General features: G+C 37.7%; 1 protein-coding gene across 5 annotated transcripts in view; it reads left to right on the top strand.

The window, feature by feature from the left end:
- Positions 1–14,657, top strand: part of LMO7 (LIM domain 7) — a 131,784-nt gene that overhangs the window by 87,656 nt on the left and 29,471 nt on the right. For 2 of the 5 annotated variants that reach the window (XM_059493257.1, XM_059493256.1), the window contains 11 exons: positions 210–408; positions 1,541–1,793; positions 2,234–2,533; positions 2,892–3,179; positions 3,457–3,657; positions 4,124–4,840; positions 6,377–6,406; positions 8,677–8,794; positions 9,940–10,082; positions 11,351–11,804; positions 12,551–12,868. In XM_059493257.1, the coding sequence (XP_059349240.1) occupies positions 1,579–1,793; positions 2,234–2,533; positions 2,892–3,179; positions 3,457–3,657; positions 4,124–4,840; positions 6,377–6,406; positions 8,677–8,794; positions 9,940–10,082; positions 11,351–11,804; positions 12,551–12,868 (2,784 nt within the window). In that variant the 5' untranslated portion in view covers positions 210–408; positions 1,541–1,578. The remainder of the gene's footprint in view (positions 1–209; positions 409–1,540; positions 1,794–2,233; positions 2,534–2,891; positions 3,180–3,456; positions 3,658–4,123; positions 4,841–6,376; positions 6,407–8,676; positions 8,795–9,939; positions 10,083–11,350; positions 11,805–12,550; positions 12,869–14,657) is intronic. The other 3 variants (XM_059493250.1, XM_059493258.1, XM_059493259.1) reach the window with 3 other exon arrangements.

Here is a 14,657-nt window from a genome sequence, read left to right on the forward strand (position 1 = left end):
GCCCTATCTCTATCCTCTTTGGCTGAGATGAAAGAAATTTAACACCTTTTGCAAAGTCTCCTCTTCAAGCTGTTATATGTGCTGTTGTGTATGTGTTTTAGGGTTTTGCATTATCCTTTGCTGAAGTTTGTTTGTGAATTCAAAATGCTCATGAGTAGCATTTGCACCCTAAATTATTGGAAAAGACCTTTTAAAAGTGACTCTTGTAGGCACTCGAAGAGTCCAGCCAGCCAAGCAGAAGTGGCAGAGATAGTGGGTACGGCGATATTTGGTACGTTGACCGGGGAGAGCCTTTCCCATCTTCAGTTACTCATAAAAGAGACGATTCCTTTGATAGCTTGGACTCTCTTGGTTCAAGGTCCTGCACGAGCTTTTCATCAGATATAACCTTGAAAGGTGGCAGTGAAGGTATGTTTTTCTCTCCAAAATATTTTGTTGACATGTATCTTATGAGTGTGGGATAAGACAATGTATGGACCTGGTACTTGGATGCGCAGTAGTTAAAGTCAGTTCTAGTTGTGTAACTGCTGCAGTTGCATTTTGCTTAAGCAAATATTCACCCCTAACAGTTGGTAGGAAAAAAACATTGCTCGCACAGTTCTTCCTAGGAGGGGTTGCTGAAACTCTTGCTCTCACTGACACGTTAGGGGGTGTGTGTATGTCCAGGGTATTTTCCCAGAGTTCTGTAAGGGAAATTGCTAGAAATTAGATCTGGATGGGATTACCTAAAATTCACCAGTTGCACAAGTCGCTTGCCGTGTTCTTAGGGTGACTGTGTCAAACTGCTATGTCTTTACTTCATTTGTGAATATTCAATAAGGTTTTTCCCACCTAGGTTAAATACTGAATAGTATTTGTTGCTTTTAATAGTTTTTCATGAAAATAAAGGTAACAAGAAGATAGTGACACTGGATCCCTAAAGCAGCACTCTAGCCTGTGTTTCTCTGCTGGTTTTAAAGTTCAATGCCAACTTGTAGCCCAAAGTCACACAAATTGTAAGGTGTTGGGTTTTGTTTCATGTGAGTAACAAAATCATTGAGCAGAGGCTCCATGGAGCATTGGTGACCTGTGCAAGGCAACATTTAGCTACATTACATACGTGATGTACCCAGGGCTTCTACTGGATTTTAATCTGGTGAAATGAGCACAATGCTATATTATTTGCTGTTTATTTGTCTTTGTTAGTAAATTTATCTTGCAGATACTATTTAATTAAAAAATTTCTGTGCTGTTTTTTGTCTTTAGTATGGAGGCCAGCACTTTGTTTCCTGCAGGGAGCAGTGATAATGAAAGAATGGAACAAATGCAGGAGGATCATGCAAACCAAATTGAGTTTAATGGATCTTATCACAGCTTTGCCACAGACTTCTAAAAATACTTCTCCTACTGTCCTGTCAGTAGATCAGCAAATTTTCAGCTGAAACATCTAAAATACAGAGATAAATTGATTTTAGAAGACTTTGATCCAAGTTTTAGCTACAAGCACATGTCTAGAGAATGATGTTTGTATCTTTCCTTTTTATTTCCACTTTTTTCTAAGGTTGCGACAGTGACATAGACTCGGAACTGCCTTCCAAAATGCATGACTCCCATAAAGATGACAGGTCTTACCGCAGGATTTCGGTGATTGAACCAAAACCTACCACTGACTTCAACCGTTTCTTACCCAACAAAAACAAGCAGACAGCATATGTGCCAGCACCTTTAAGGAAGAAGAGGACAGAGAAGAATGAGGACAACAGGAGGAGCTGGGCAAGTCCTGTTTTCACCGAGTCAGATGGAGCATTTTCAAGGTACTGGTGTATGGTCTCAGTAAAGTGGGCTTTGATGTAGAAGTTTTAAAATAAGTTGCTTCTCTATTAGCTTAAGAAAAGCTGCTCTTGCTGCAATAAAAAGTCAAGTATTTGATTTTCCATGTTTTATCAAGGGGGACATTTTGGTGTGGTTGTGTGGTTTGGTTTTTGGTTTTGCTTTTTTACATTGTTTCTTGATGTTTGAGTAATGTTTTGAAGCTGGCCAGACTCCAGATGTATTTAAATGGTGTTAAATGCAAGTTCGTGAGAGATAGACCTACGGTTTTGACTGCTTGTTAAAGCTTCCAAAATATAGTGATGAATTTCAGCTGTCCGGCTTCTTGATGCATACAGATGAGATTAGTGGGCAGTTCTTGAGTTTCACCATTGCCTTCGTGCCTTCACTGTCTCCATTCTATTCCTGTCTTGGTCAACCTCAGTGGACGTGAAACGAATCCTGTAGCATCCTGCCAAAATAGCAGAGCAGAGTGTGGGCTCACAAATCCAGCTTCCCTCCAGATCATCTATGAGTATGACAGTGGCTCTGATTCAGAAGATGAAAGAAGGCTGCCCGACGTTGTTTTGGATGACTTAGCAAATCGTAGATTTCTAGTCAAAAAGAGCCCTGTAAGCTCTGCTGCACCTGGACATCATTTCATGTTGCACAATGACTCTCCTAAATCTTGCTCGCGAGAAAGTTGTCCAGCTGGTCCACTAGCTGCAATGCTTGAACCACTGAGGTCAGAGATACTAATCCAAGATCCAGTAACTATTGCATTACCTAAATCGCAGCCCTTAAATAACTCCGTAAAGTTAGTCTTCTAATCGGCATTTTAACACAGCTGATAATTTGATATGCTTTTTCTGTCAAATTTTGTGGTTTTCTCAATGGAGACAGGATGCTGATATAACCATTTAACTTCTTTTAAATTTTTTTTATTTAATCTATTTTATTGTTTCTGGTGCTGCAGTGCTGAAATTGAGAACTAATATGCTTCATTCACAAGGCTGAGCTCCTGAGCCAAAAAGCATGTCTTTTTGCATTGCTTCTGTCAAGTTGCTCGTAAAATATCTTAACTGATTGGATATTTTAAACAGTACCCAGAGGAGGCAGAGGCAATTGGATACTAAAGGCGAAAACAAACCAAGAGTTAACAGTCCTTCACAATTATCTGGGTATTGTGATGAGGACGAGGAAGAAGTAGGCATCCCAAACATTGAAAAAGATGATCTCTATTTTCGCAAGCTAAGTTCTTCAGCGCCAAATACAGTTGTTGCTTTTGACAAATTTCTTCCTAAGTTTTGGACTCCAGAGGAGGAATTGCTATGGAAAAAAGTCAAGAAATCCTCTTTCAAACCCTGGTATAAAGAGATTCAAGGGTTCAGGTGCGTTTTCATGCATGCCTGTTTCTCTCCTGTGTGCAACACTTAAATAAAGTATAGTTCTATGACTCAGAATTTTTAAATTTTGACTGCCAGTGTAGCAACAGGATATTTTTTATTTTTTCTTTTTTTTTCCTTTTCTTAAAAATAATTGAAGTATTATTTTTATTATACTGTTGCACCTGTTGTACTGTTGACACTGTGCATTTTACTCAGTGAGTATACATTTCATGGGTTTTTTTTTCTTTCTCCTCTGCTCATTCTTTCTGCTGCTGCACAGTAGAAAGAGATCAGATTCTGAGGATGAGGAATTTGCTTACAAACAAAGCTGTGCTATTGTTGCTAATCAACCAAGACCAAGTTTTGACTGGAACAGTAGCTGCAGAAGGGATCAGAGTTATAAGCCAACTGCTGAATATGTGGGAAGCTCATTGTCACAGATTGCAGAAGGAAAAATCTTGGAGTCTCCTGATCAGCCCAGGTTGATACTGCTGCATGAGCTATTCTCTTGGTGCATCAAAAAGAGATGGCTGGATATGCAACAGCTAAATGAAATTAAACTGTGTCCCGTGATGCCATGCTTTTTTGGTTATTACTATTTTGCTGGTTTGTTGGGTTTGGGGTTTTTTTCTCTTTTAATGTAGTTATAAGTTGTTGGCGTTCTGAAATATGTAAATGTGAAAGTGTAACATGCTTCATAGGGTTACTGGCTTTGTGTGTGAGCATGTAAGTGTGATGTTTCTGAGCAGGTTAGGATGCCGGGATACCTTTGTGTTGGTTGGCGTGTGCTGCGCTGCAGTCAGTGGTGGTGAATGCCAATGGTGACGTCATTCTGCTTGGGATACTGCAAGTCTAAACCAAATGTATATTGCAATACGTTGTGATCTGCTTGTCTCTTGCTAGTTAATGATATTTTTACTTCCCTCCTTTTGTTTTATATGCTTCAGTCAGTTTTCGTTACTTCAGGCCCTGCAAAAATACACTGACTACGTGTCTTCTGAAATGGAGACCAGAATTGATCCCACTTCTGGCCCTAGGCTCATAAAATGTAGAAAGAATGTTTCCTTTATACCAGGAGGCAAGCAAGGAGATGAGGAGAATGGATATCTATATCCAGATTTGGAAAATGATGATTTGTTTGTTCGGAAAACTGGGGCTTTCCATGTGAATCAAGTTGTTCTTCAAGACCCCCGGTATTTAAAGAAATTGTCTGAGCAGGAGCCTCCTCTAGAGGGTGAGATAGTTCTGCAACCCAGAGAGGGCCAAACTGTGATTCCAGATTTGGAAAAGGATGACATGATTTTTCGTAAAGTCCTCTCTCAAAAAAAAGAGGTGCCTTTATCAGGTGCTCCCGACAAGTATCACCCAGCACTGTTTCCTGATCCATGGAGTCTTCCAGAAGAGATACGGTCCAAATTTCTATGTTTACTTGAAAAAAATGCGATACCAGAGGAAAGGAAGAGCAATGGCAGAGTGCTGTCACCATCTTTACACCATAAGAAGGACGATATGCTGACCCGCAAGATTGAATCTTGGAAAGTGGGAAGCAACGTCCAGCCAGTAAATTTTATCCCAGGTCCATGCAGTGAAGAAGACTGGAAGAAGTGGGAAGCAATCAGGGAGGCCAGCAAAGTTAGACACAAGAAACGGCAGATGGTGGAGAGGTCAGGTTGTGTCCTGCACAGAATGAGTGCACTTGAACCCTTCCCATTCAGAAAAGCATCATCCTGTGCTGAACCATTCGTAGAGTGCCAGTCTATTTGTTCGTGTCGTCCTCGAACAAGCTTTTCATTTGCTTTGAATAGAACCTCATGACTGCAATACCATATTTTCAACAAAAGATTATACAGTTTTCTAGTTTTAGGCTGCCATTTTGGAGAAAATACGCTATCATTCCCTCAGGCTCCATAAGAAACTTATGCAGAAGTTTCTTTCCATGGTTGAACAGGAATAGTGATTATTCAAATGACTATGGAGGCTAGAAATATTGTCTTCTATTCTGCAAGATAATACATAAAAACATTTCTGAAATACATGAATGCTTTAAAGACAAATTCTGGAAATGGGCATTCTGATATTCTTGCTTGCACCTAAGTTTAAAAATGCTTGTAAACTGTCCTACCACAGTTCTGAGATGATTAGATGAAGTGAAAAAAAAAAAAAAGTGTTTCGCCTGCCCAAAGTCATGGTGCATGCAAGTTGTGTGTCTATGTAGTATTAAGTCCACCATGGCATATCTTATTCTGCCAATACTATTCTCCTACTTTCATACAGTCTTGATTCATTCTTTCCCCTAATTCTTTCCTGTTAGCCTCAAAATTTCTCTTGTCTGACTGAATACTCTTTCTTAAGTACTTCCTATCTCTCCTTTGAATTTGTATTTACTGGGGGAGAGTGGGGTTCTAAATGTTTACTTAGCTCTGAAAATACGGCATTGCAAGTTGCAGATCTCCCAGCTGTGCATCATTATTTTGTGACTAAGACACTTCTGTGTTCCGGTTGATATTTTGATGTTGCTGCATTTAATTTTTAAGCTTAATGCTGTTAACAATTTTCAAGCTTCACTGAGAAATATTTCTAAAGTGCTTGGAAATATTGCATGTTTTAAAATTTATTCAGTAGAATTAAATAGGTATATTATAAAATACTTGTATTCAAGAACACTAAAAATCCTCTTGAATTGCCCTGGATTAAGTGCATTCAGGGATTAATATGCTAAACTTCTATTAGGGTCTTTTATTCTGATACACATCAAGTATTACTTTCAGTTAGTATCAGAAATGGTTGAAGTAACAAAAGAACAACCTCTGTAAGCCTCACTTTTGTTGGTACTCAAGCTGGCATTAATTTTATTTTCTTGAAATAAGTCTCTTTTGAGCATCATGCTGTTCAGCAGCACTGGAATGAGTAAGTGGTGCAGAAATAACACAAGGCTCTATTTGTGCAGTATTGCTAAATGAAAAGTGTTGGAAACTTGCAGGCAGCCTTATTCTGACAGTTCTGCCCGACTTTACCCATCATGCAAGTCCTGGTGTGTTTTTTGACTGGTGTCCAATTCCTGATGTGCTTTTCCATGCTGGCTGGTTCCCAAGCTTTCAGTTTCCCCATCACTTAGTGAGAGTGCTGGTCTACTAATGGTGTTAATGTTGTTATCAATATCTAGACACTGAATCTCTTTTTTTTGGTTTCTGATTTCTCAGACTGTTTCAAAAGCTTTCTGATGAGCAAGGGTAAGTTTTATAAAAACTTGAAAGATTGGAATGCTATTTTTTTTGCCTCTTCTCATCTTTATGCATGAACAGTAGCTAAAAACTCATGCTGAAAACTTGTGCATGACGCTTTGTTGTTCTGTTCTTTGCAATTTATGTAATGAATGTGAGATAAAAGCTATGTATATGGCAAAAGTTCTCTCTGCTGTCTCATGTATTAAACTTATGGTTATCAGTCACTTTGAAAATCAGCTCTAATGTTTTATTCCTGCTGAAGTGAAAAATTTGTTGTTCTCTATTTCATTTAGGCTTTAAAATATTCAAAAAATGTAAAGGAATATTAACAAATATTTTATTTTGAAGGCTGTACAGCTAGAATCTGAAAATAATTAACAGCAGTAGTATTTATCATGGGATTGGTGAATGGTCTGGGGTTATTTTATATCTTCCAGGTTATTGAATGCTCCGTGGTACACTTATAGATTTGGGTAATGGGAACTTAGATGTTGTTTATAATCTGTGACTCAAGAGAAACTGTGACTCAAAGAGAAATATTTTTTCCACTTATTTTGTGATGGCATGTTAAGTATTTTGGAATGCATGGTGTTCTACTGATTTTTTCAAAATTTAAATTTATTTATTTATATATTTGCTTCCCTATTTTTACTGTGAGGCAAATTTGGTAAATTACTGAACACTTCCAGAAGTGCAAAATGTTTCAAAATTAGGTGTTAGGAGAGGGAGACTCAGAAGACTCAAATCACTAGTTAGGTTTTTCAGTTTAGACTGAAATTAAAACTAAGACCCAGTTCCATGGTATGAATATAGCTTTTCTTAGGTTATATTTTCTTTGAGATTTTCCTGTTTTGTTGCAGGCAGATACAGTAAATGTAGCTATGTTAGTTTTCTTGAACTCATCTGAAACAAATTTGATACAGCCTTATATAGTATTTGATTACCCTAAAACAGTTCTACATGTGATATAACTTAAGCATAAAAAACGAGGAAAAAAACTGTACAGCAGTTTCTGCAATAGCAACCAGGTGATTCTTGCTGAATTTGGCACTCTTCTCATTCAGAAAATAGATAAGAGAACAGATATGAGGAGTTAATGCCCAAGCCTTTATTTCTAGAGGCCAGAGGCCAGTCTCATGTTACCAATGAAAGTGAGTTCAGCCACTTGGGAGGAAGTGAGAGTCTGGTTTGTTAGTTCAGAGATCTCTTGGAATGCAACAGATTAGAGCAAGGCTCTGTGATGAATCTGTTTTGGTTTTAATCTTGTTTTCCATCATGTAAGAGAAGTGCTACATTTTTAAGTCCTACTGGAACTTAACTGCATCCCTCTATATAACTCATACTTTGGATAAATGTAAAAAAGGTACTTTTGAATACTAAGAAACAAAAAAAAACCCCAAGCCCTAGAGACCTAGCTTTCCCTTTGCATTACGCCGTTGAACCTTATGATAAAACACCTGCATTTTGCTTACTGTCTCATAGGCTTGTGGTCAAATCTCATCAGGAGCCTTGTCCTATATCTAAACTGAATGTCCTGTTATGTTTATCACTGCAGTGTGCAAGAATAAAGGAAAAAATAGCATGTGGTAGGGGAGAGCATGAAAGATAAGCTTTGAGGAAATTAGGTTAAAGGGAACTAGCAAGTAGGAGTTCCTGGGGGAAACTGTAGCCATGTTGAAGAAGTTGGCAGGAAGATGGCTGTGTTAGCCATCCCAACTTTAATGGAAAGCATCTCAGAGGTTGGGGAGGATCAGCATAGGCTAGTGGGGCCTGTGATGTCCATGAACTGAGCCTTGGGCCGTGTCTGACTCTTAATCTTCTGGAAATGGGCATCAATAACTGATTTGGAAGGAAGGAAAGGACAGGAGGTGATACAGAAGGTGTTACAGGAGAGAAGTCCAAGGTGGGAGTTTGGATTTGGGGAGAGGGGATGCCTTTTGGGTCAAAGAAAGAAACAAGATCAACAAAGAAAATAGCAAGTTAAAACAGAAGTAGCAGTGTTCTAGGAGGAGCTCAATGTGAATGATCAGCATGGAGATGTACAGAGCTGCTTATTCCCTTAACCTGATTTTATTTGCTCAAATACCCAACTAATGACTTGTGTGTTGGCCCTACAGCACATCCCATCGGCTGCCCATGTGCTTCCTGCTCCATTCAAAATAACACTCATGAGCATTCAGTTGTACTAATATAAGCCTTTTTCTCCGTCTGAAGGTTTCACCCATGTAAATGAGGGCTAGGATGTTATAAAGCTGAGTTCTCTTTTCCCTTTCTAGGAGTAAATCTTTGAATGATGTCAGTGCAGAGGAGCTGCAGACACTGCGCAAAATCCGTTATGAAGAGCTGCAGAAGATAAAAGAACAGTTACAAGAGCAAGATCTAAAGTGGCAAGAAGTAAGGACTCCTCCTCACCTCTCCTTGTGCATCCTACTTGAAAGGGTGGATGTCACCTGCCTTCAGTGTCCCTAGTAAAAAAACTTTGGCATATGTGCAGCAATTCATGGGGCTGTCTTCTAAAACAACTCATCTCATACAGCTATTAGAGTTTTTGGGGATGCCTGTTTAATGCAGAACTGAAATTATTTTAAATATCCTCCTAAGTTTCTGATTAATGCTTCAGGATAGAACTTGTATGTATTGTAATAAAGCCTTCAGGCTTGATTTCTGTGGACGTAAAGAGAAGTTAGGACATAGTTTCTTGTGTTATCTGCAATTTTTGAATACTTCTTTGGAGTAATGATTGGAATGTCTGAGTATTTGATCCCCTGGGAGAAAGTGGAATAAATAATACTTCCTTGTGCAAATTCTTGAGGCTCCTATCCACTAATAATGCTGTCTTAAATCCAGCTTGTAAACTGCATGGTAGTTTTGCACAGCATCATAAGCATTTCTAAAGACTTTTCAATTTATTAAAATCTCTGCTTGAGAATGAGTATCAACAAGAAGCCAAAATTAAGAACAAACCCCAAGCAAGAAGTTCACAGTTGTTTGTTTAATGCATCTCAGTTCTAATATTCAGTACTTCCCCTTTACTCAGCTCTGGTATTTCATGGACAATATTGCCAGTTCACATTGCGGTTTTACAGAAATGAAGAAAGTACAGAAATATCTGTTTTCAGTTTAGAATTTAAGGCATATTTATTCTCAAGCTAGTGAATCAGTCTAACATAGTAGTGATTTGGAAAAATAATGATATCCTAAACTCTAAAGCCCTCAACAAAGAAATTCAGATTGCATTTGCATTAGTTTTCAATTATGTGTTTTAGAATAAAATTGAAAATGTTAAGAGGAGAAAAAATGGGCTAAATAGCATATAGTCCAGTAATTGCAATTGTTAACTTAAGGAGGCAGTGAGCCTGCAACCCTAAATAGAACATGACAACCCCTTTATAATTTAGGGGAAAGGTACATGAAAATGTGGCTGTGATGCAGACATGCAAATAAAATCAGGCCAATAAATAGCATGTAATGGGATGCCTCTGTAAGTCTATGAGGCCTTGAGAAAATCTAATGGCTTATATTTGTGTTATGCTAAACAGGATCTAGCAAAATGGAAGAGTCGTAGAAAGAGTTACACTTCAGAATTGCAAAAGAAGAAGGAAGAGAGAGAAGAAATTGAAAGAAGAGCCTCTGAGGTGTCTGGAAGGAGTACCAAGTCACTGAAGGAAATGCAGCAGGAGAGGTAATAGTTCTAAAGGGAATATTATGTGTAAGAACATAAATCTGAGCATTTTTATTCCTTTAAATTTTTGAGCCGCTATTACCAACAAGTTGCAATTGATTCTGCAGAGATCTTGACAATTTTAGTTGCAAAATAAAATGTAGAAATCTAGGCAATTGAAGGGCTGAATATGGTTTTCTAATGCGCTGTTTGCACAGAATGTTAAGCAGTTTTCTCTATAAATGATATTTTACTTTGCTATCCATAAATAAAATATTGAGAAATCAATATTTGCATTCTTTTTAAATGAGTTAAAACAGTAGCACTGAACTGGATAGCTGCCTTTTTTACTCATGGATAAAGTTAACTATTTATCTTCCTTCTTCCACTACATTTGCTATTTTTTTAGCCATTGTTGAGAACTGCAGCCAGAATTTTAATTTATGTCACAGAGCTAAACTTTTACTTGATTTCCCCTTCATCCCTAATTTTTCCTCTTGATATTTACTTTCTGAAGAGCAAAAAGTGTGAACTGCACAGTACCATCTCTAGTGGTGACAGTCTTATTTATTTATCTATTTATTTATTTCAAAAGCACATATGACTCAGCAGAAGGTAAGATATACATGACATGTATTCATAAAAAAGTCTAATCTTTTGGATTTCTTTAATTTTTTACTTATTTGTGAGGACAAAAATTAGTTGCCTGAATAAAAGTATGGATGGTAATTGTATTGACTATTCAGTATCAATAAGAATCCTGTAACTTATATTTTAAAGGATATCCTTGTAGTGGTTGTTCATTTATGAAAGGAATGAGTAGCAAAAATTAATAATTAGCTGAATTTCAGGGCACTGTCTTATTTAGGTATCTAAAATTCAGCATAGCATTTCAGAAACATTGAGCACAGTTACACAGTTCAGGCAGTGTTATGGGACTATCTTATTCCTGTTCTTTCCTAAATAAATCTGAATTTCTGAGGATGTGTATCTGTATAATTTACAGATGTGCAGCTAGATCATTTTATTGGCAAAGATTTCTGTCATGGTGGCAGCCTGATAGTATTATGTCTGAATGCTATGAGAGTGCTGAACTGGGGAGAAGGTGGAAGAAGATAGATTAAAAATATATGAAAATATTAAAGTATTTAAATTGTGCTAATAATTTTTATTTACTGGAGAGGCATTATTTGGCTTATGCTCAGCCTTAAACATTTACTAGTTGCAAGACTTTAGGCCTGCCTGTTTGTCGGGTCACTTTGGTATTTTAACAAGCTCTATTCCCATAGGGAAGACAGAGATCAGGAGTCCTATGAGCAGCAGACACAGGAGCACAACTGGGCATCTTCACTGAACGATGATGTGTTCAGTGAAGACAAAGCACCTTCCACAGCAGCAGAAGATTGGTCAGCAGCCAAAGATCACCGTTTGGAAGAAGATGCTTCCCACAGCACTAATGACAGTAAAAGTGTGTACACCACCCAGCCTCCCAAGGAGAACCTGCCGGAGAGCTCGGCTGCTCGAGAAGCTCCTGCTCCTCCAGAGAGCCTGGAGCGGGAGCAGAGCCCGGCGCTTTTGTCCAGTCGTTACTCAGTGAATGCTCAAACTGGGTCAGCTCAGGTTTCAGCTTCTCTCCCGAGAACTTACCAGAAAACCGATACCTCCAGGTTAACATCTGTGGTTACACCAAGACCTTTTGGTGTCCACTCAAGAGGAATCTCGTCACTCCCACGGTCGTTCACGGTAAAATTCTGCTTCATTCCTGAAGTTTGTAAATTTGGGGTCTTCAATAGCTGGGGGAATAGTAGTTTTAATGTTTTGGTTTTGTTTATAAAGTGCCTCCTGTGTGATAAAGGCTGTGTTAATAGAGCAGGAAGTTCTCTCGTGCCTTTAGATGTTTACTTGTGTTTCTGTGCTTAAACACACTCCTAGAATTAAAGCTGGTAGCTATATTTGGTAAAATATTCTTTTTATTACTTGTAGTAAGTCTCCTTTGGGTGCTTTATCAAAAAAATGTCATTGGAGGTAATTATCTGGAGCCAGGTTAACATAATTAAGTGTTAAAGATAAATTTTTCAGGTGATAGAAGTTTCCTCTGCTCTGCTGACTTTGTTGAAATTTTATGCCAGGCTAAATTTTGTCTGCACTCTAAAGCACTGAAACAATTAAATTAATTCCCTGCCCCATTACTGTGATGATTTTCATAGTTTTCTCTTATATCCTTATTTGTTTCAATTTAAAAAGTGGCAAGAATATAAATAATTCTAAGCAGATTACTTTAACAAGTTTATCTTAAGTTGGGACTATTTCAAGAAAAAAAAAGCATTTCAAGAGGAAAAAAAAATTCTAAGTAGGTAGTTAACAATGGGCACAGGAGACAGAATTTGTTTCAAAGACGGAGGTGGTTTTGTTAAATATAAAAATCACTGAAAGATTCAAGGATTTCTGTTTTAAAGCACTTCTTTACCAAGCTGTCATTTTTCTCCTAGATGGATGATGCTCAGAAATACAATGGAGAAGTAGAAAAAGCTAAAAGAACTCAAACTTTGTTCACCAGCTTTTCACAACCAGACTCTGCACACCCTCTCTCCACTGGTGCATTCAGAAGCAGAGGTGAGGAGGAAGAGGAGGAAAAAGGTGTTCAGTCAACACCTCCTCCCAGTTTGGCATTACCTTTAAAGTCCCAAGACCAAGATGCTGGAAGTAGTATTCCTAAGCCAGAATATGGCATTCCTCCTGATTCTCTTTCACTTGCATCTTATGCAGAAACTGCGACTCTGACAGAGCCTAAGGATTCAAAATCCATGGTAAGTGTGCAAATAATGTGATTACTTGGTTTAACTGAATGCCACAGCAGAATAAAAAAGAAAATAACTAAAAGTACATCTAATGCAAGCATTTTTCTGGTAGTAAGAAGACATCTCAGAGACTTGCTATTTCCTTTGATTTTATTTAGGGGAAAGAGAGTATTTGGGGAAGAAAAAAATATTATTTCACTGAATTTTCCCCTATCCATTTTGTCATGTGCTTAATTTTATTTATCTTTCTAATTCAGAATAGTTATTTTACATATATTTAATTTTGCAAAGTTTTTACTATTCTCCAAATTAGCACACTCTTCATATAATCAGGTGTGACAGTTAGATGAATTATCTGAGCTGCTGTAGCATTCATTTGCGCTTTTAAACTGGTGGTGGAAAATAAAGGTCAGCTTTTTAAAGGCTGGCCATAAACATCAGTATCACACTATCCTTTTTTCCATCTGTTGTGACTTGGATGTTTTTTTTGTTAGCTATTTACTTGAATCTAATTAATGTTCATTAATTTTGAAGTAAATCACCATCTCTTTGTGCATGTGCTTGTTGGAAAAGGGGCTGGGTCCTTCAGTGTTCTTTTTGAAATATGTATCTTAAGTGCTGTTTCCTCCAACTGATTGCATGTTTCACCAACAATAGCTTTAATTTTAAATTACTAAATACCTTGCTGTACTATCTGATGATTCAGTTCATAACCCTTGACAGATTTGCATTCCTGATCCTGCTGTAAAACTTAATTGTGCCAGTTGCTTGGGTGAAGGTCATAAGACCTTGGATGCTGATTTATGAAATAGCTTCCCATAACAACTTTAAAAAAGTTCATTTGCTTCCAAACATTCTTCTTCCTAATCACTTTTGGAAAAGAAATACATTGCAGTTTAATACCCTTAATGCCACTTGGCCGTTTTAATGAATTTATCATAATTATTTGAAACTGTGATTGCTGCATAAGGAAAAAGACAATGAGATAATAATATTTTTTTTTCCTGTGTTGTAGCAAAAACAGGCAGAGGAATTTCTGTTTTAATCAGTGAAAACTGACAGATTTGATACAAGTTCTTAGTATCTGTTTAAGCAAGGCAAATGAGAATAGCATGTGCTAGGTCCATTTGTTTTTCTCCTGTCATTAGTTAAAAGATTATAAATCTTTCCTCCTACAAGTGAGTAATGGGGGGGGGCATTTAAAAGATATTTTTAAAAGTTAAAAAAAAATATCTCAGTTGTATTATGTAATTTACCAATCTCCAAGTAAAGGAATGCAAGTTCCATTTGATGTGTTTGTAAATCATTGACAGAGAGATTGATATAGCTCACTAGTCATCAGGGCCATAGCACCAGGTCTGTGGAGCACTGCTTTAGAGATGACCTATTAAAGTGTTAAAGTTCAGTGTACAAAGTCACATTACTCCTCTGACAAGAGAAATCTGAAGAGTCTTGTTGGGATGGTGAGGAAAAAAAATTAGGATCAGTAGTAGTTTCCAGGAACACACTCAAACGGTTTGTATGTTCTCCAGCTCAGTGTGCTAACCTGTTAAGTATATTAAAAATGAATCTACTCACCTAAGGATTTGGGTTGTATGGGAGCATTTGCAAGCCAGTAGCTGTGTTGTGAAGAAAAGACTTAATTTCTACCCTGGGCTGTAATGGGGAGTGTTCTCCCAGGAACATTCCTGTAACATGAGGTGATACCTTGGGATGATGCCGTGCTCTGTTTTCTTCTCTATCCAGTACTCCGGTACTGCTGAAACCACCTCTGGCTGCACCTCCCTGAGGCTGGCTG

This window comes from Ammospiza nelsoni, chromosome 2 (genome assembly GCF_027579445.1).
Source record: "Ammospiza nelsoni isolate bAmmNel1 chromosome 2, bAmmNel1.pri, whole genome shotgun sequence".
In the NCBI taxonomy this organism is placed as follows: Eukaryota; Metazoa; Chordata; class Aves; order Passeriformes; family Passerellidae; genus Ammospiza; species Ammospiza nelsoni.